Genomic DNA, 3,886 nt, shown 5'->3' with positions numbered 1-3,886 from the left:
CATTGAGTAGTTTTTTATATGATTATAAATGTGTTTTAAATTGTGAGGATTTAATACGAATAATATCTATATAATTAATACATAATATTACTATTAAGATATAAAAATATAAATAAATAAGATTATTTACGACATAAATTATAAGACTTAAAAGCACCCATAGATTAATCAAGCCATGGATTCTCCGCTGTCGTATTTGACTGTACGTAGTACTTCTCTTCTCAGTCATATTTGACTGCAATCCTTAGTCATGTTCGAATACAACTAAACCGAGTTCCTTGACTTTTGAAAACTTGGAATATGGTTTTAAAAATATTTTTTATTTTTTTTTTCTAATTTCAAAATTCTAGGTTTGATAATAAAAATATTTTTTCTTAAAAAAAAAAAGAAAATTTTAAAAATAAATTTGAGGTGTTTTTAGGTTTTTTTTTTTTAAATATAATGCCCTCAGTATCCACTAGCTTGCCAGTAAAGAGCAGCCATGGCTACTGCTTTTTTCCATATCTTCATCCTCCTCATCCTCTTTCCTTTTGCTGCTCTAGCCCTAGTTCCTGCGAATCAAACCTTCAAATTCGTTAACCAAGGCGAATTTGGAGATCGAATAATCGAATATGATGCTAGCTATCGTGTGATCCGCAATGACGTCTATACCTTCTTCACCTTCCCCTTCCGCCTTTGTTTCTACAACACCACTCCTGATAACTACATTTTCGCCATTAGAGCCGGAGTCCCCGGCGACGAAAGCCTCATGCGGTGGGTTTGGGACGCCAACCGCAACGACCCAGCACACGAAAACTCCACCCTCACCTTTGGCCGTGACGGGAACTTCGTCCTTGCGGAGGCGGACGGCCGAGTGGTGTGGCAGACCAACACGGCAAACAAAGGCGTCACCGGCATTAAGCTTCTCCCGAATGGGAACTTGGTTCTTCACGATAAGAACGGGAAGTTCATCTGGCAGAGCTTTGATTACCCCACTGACACCCTCTTGGTGGGTCAGTTACTCCGGATCAAAGGCCGGAACAAGCTCGTTAGCCGGGTCTCTGAAATGGATGGCTCCGACGGAAAATACAGTTTGGTGTTTGATAAAAAGGGGTTAACCATGTATATAAACAACTCCGGCAAGCTCCTCCAATATGGCGGTTGGCCGGGTGATGATTTTGGAACCATAGTGGCTTTCGAAGCTATACCGGAGAACGATAACGCCACTGCATTTGAGCTAGTGCTGAGCGCATACGAGGAGACAACCCCAACCCCACCACCTCCCGGACGCCGCCGGCTCCTCCAGGTACGTCCAATTAGCAGCGGAGGGCAGCGCAACCTCAACAAACTGAACTACAACGCGACATACTCCTTCTTGAGACTCAGCCATGATGGGAACCTCAGGGCGTATACATACTATGACCAGGTAAGCTACCTGAAATGGGACGAAACCTTTGCATTCTTCTCTAGTTACTTTATCAGAGAATGTGCGTTACCATCAAAATGTGGTTCCTTCGGGCTATGCAATAAGGGCATGTGCGTGGCCTGCCCTAGCCCGAAAGGCCTTCTAGGGTGGAGCGAGAGCTGCGCGCCGCCACGGCTGCCACCATGCAAGGGCGGAGCTGCTAAGGTGGATTACTACAAGATTATTGGAGTGGAGAATTTCTTGAATCCTTATTTGGATGATGGGAAAGGTCCCATGAAGGTGGAGGAGTGTAGAGAAAGATGTAGCAGGGACTGCAAGTGTTTAGGGTTTATTTACAAGGAAGATACTTCTAAGTGCCTGCTTGCTCCATTGCTTGCGACTCTTATTAAAGATGAGAATGCTACTTCCGTGGGATATATCAAGTACTCTAAGTAGAAATAATGTTGAGAGATGGTTATGGTTAATTAATTTAATTTTCTCACTTCAGGCATGTAGTATTGGCTAAAAATAGTGTAGCCACTCTCGTATTTGATTTCTCTTTCATGTATTCAGCTATATGTTTTCCAATGTAACGAAAAGTTTAAGGTGATGTTTATTTTTTAATCTGAATAAAAAAAGTTAAAATGACTCGTGGATAACAAGTTTACTTTGATTATATTAGTTGATATCAAAACCTGACTTTTAGTTGAATAAAAAAATCAAATATTTTGATTTTTTCATTCAGCAAAAAATAAACATCATCTAATATTATGTTTGGTTTCTAGATAATTTAAGGAAAATAAAATAAGAAGAAAAAGTAGAAAAAAAATGTGAAAGAAAAAAAAGAGTTAAAGTCAACAAATTTATTCAAATTTTACATGCTTATTCAAATTTATTTAACTTATTTTTTTCTTTATTATATAAAGATTGAATAATTTAAGAATATATAAAATTTTAATTTTCTTTAATATTTTTTTACAATGAAATCAAACAAGAAAAATTAAATTTTTTTAAAGTTTTTTTTCTTATCATTTTTCATAAACTATAAGAAAATAAAATAAGAAGAAGATAAAAAAAGGAAAAAAAAAAGGTTTGAAGCTAAAAATAATTTTTATATACTTTTTTAAATTCATTTAACTTATTTTTGTTTTATTATATAAAGATTAAAGATATATAAAATTTTAATTATATTTAATTTTAAAAAATATTTTTTTATGATAAAATCAAACATTAGAAGATTATTATTTTTATATCCGTTTAAGATCTTGGTGCAGTGACCATGAACAAGTTTTAGCTGGCTTAATTTTTTTTTTTTTTTCCATTCAGAATTCAACATATACAAAGAGTATGAACATATGGGTCGTCTGATGGATGCATGTAGAACACCTTGTAGGAAAATGAGGCAAGTCTTGACCATTTTGGAGGATGTGGAGGCATCAGAAAGGGACATGTGTAGGCATAGAAGCCGGTCATTTAGCGGGTGGGCCGAGGGGATCCAGAATAATTAATATTATCGTCAATTTGCAATTACAGGTTTCCGGATATGGTAGGTATACATATCAGGGCCGTCCACCATTTTGGAGACAGCTAGCTACACCTCTCAAATATCTCTTTCACGACCTAATTAATGTCGAAAGTTATTATAGCAGTGGGTAGGTATGCAAATCATATCCCACTTAAAAATAAAATAAAATAAAAACAACTTCAAATATACATCGTCTTTATCTTTACGTCATATCATATGATTGATAAAAAATAATATGAGATAAAGATAAAAAAAATGAATATTATATTATATTTTATGTTTGATTCGTGGCAAGATTAAATTTATCATATCATATCGTATTTATAATTAAACACCATATATGATAAATGGTGAGATATATCATCCAATTTTTTTATTTTTTATTTTTATTTTATTGGATATGTTAATCTCATACTAAGATATGTGTATTATTTTTATATATTGAATAATATAATATATAAAACTTTATTTATAAAATTTAAATATTTTAATCATAATTATTATTTAACATAAGAGAAATTTTATTTTTTTAAATAGAAAATATTGAAATATGATATAATTTTTGTTTTAAAGAATGAAAATAATATAATCTTTATATTTCTTTTCTTAGTATTTTTCGAGAATTAAATATAATTTTAACGTCTATAGGGTGAAAATAGCCCAATTAGCACTTGTGTATGCTCATCAAATGATCAATCTTATCAAGTTCATAATAAAATTAATTTTTCCCACAAGTACTAGACAGCTTCACTACCGGTTCTCTTCTTGGCCCGGCCCACTAGACTAGCCCACTCAACCATGACCATAAAATGAATGGGCTGTCCTCAAAAAGCCCAAATTTCCAACACTGGTGCAACTACCACTAGTTCTCTTCTCAACCTTTGGCTACAGTATGGTTAGTTAAGTAACCAATTGAATGTAAAGATTAGATCAATAAGCTAACACCCTTCTTCATGTATGATTACATATCTTTACAT

General features: G+C 33.8%; 1 protein-coding gene across 1 annotated transcript; it reads left to right on the top strand.

Annotated features, from left to right (window-relative positions):
* Positions 1-454: 454 nt before the first annotated feature.
* Positions 455-2,032, top strand: LOC117908605 (EP1-like glycoprotein 2). The gene has a single exon (XM_034822258.1). It carries the CDS (start codon positions 482-484, stop codon positions 1,838-1,840), a length of 1,359 nt encoding a protein of 452 aa, XP_034678149.1. The 5' UTR covers positions 455-481; the 3' UTR covers positions 1,841-2,032.
* The last annotated feature ends 1,854 nt before the right edge of the window (positions 2,033-3,886 follow it).

Source organism: Vitis riparia, chromosome 19, assembly GCF_004353265.1.
Source record: "Vitis riparia cultivar Riparia Gloire de Montpellier isolate 1030 chromosome 19, EGFV_Vit.rip_1.0, whole genome shotgun sequence".
NCBI classification, from domain to species: Eukaryota; Viridiplantae; Streptophyta; class Magnoliopsida; order Vitales; family Vitaceae; genus Vitis; species Vitis riparia.
Note: the sequence above shows the minus strand (reverse complement) of the source record. Positions and strands in the feature narration are given on the sequence as shown.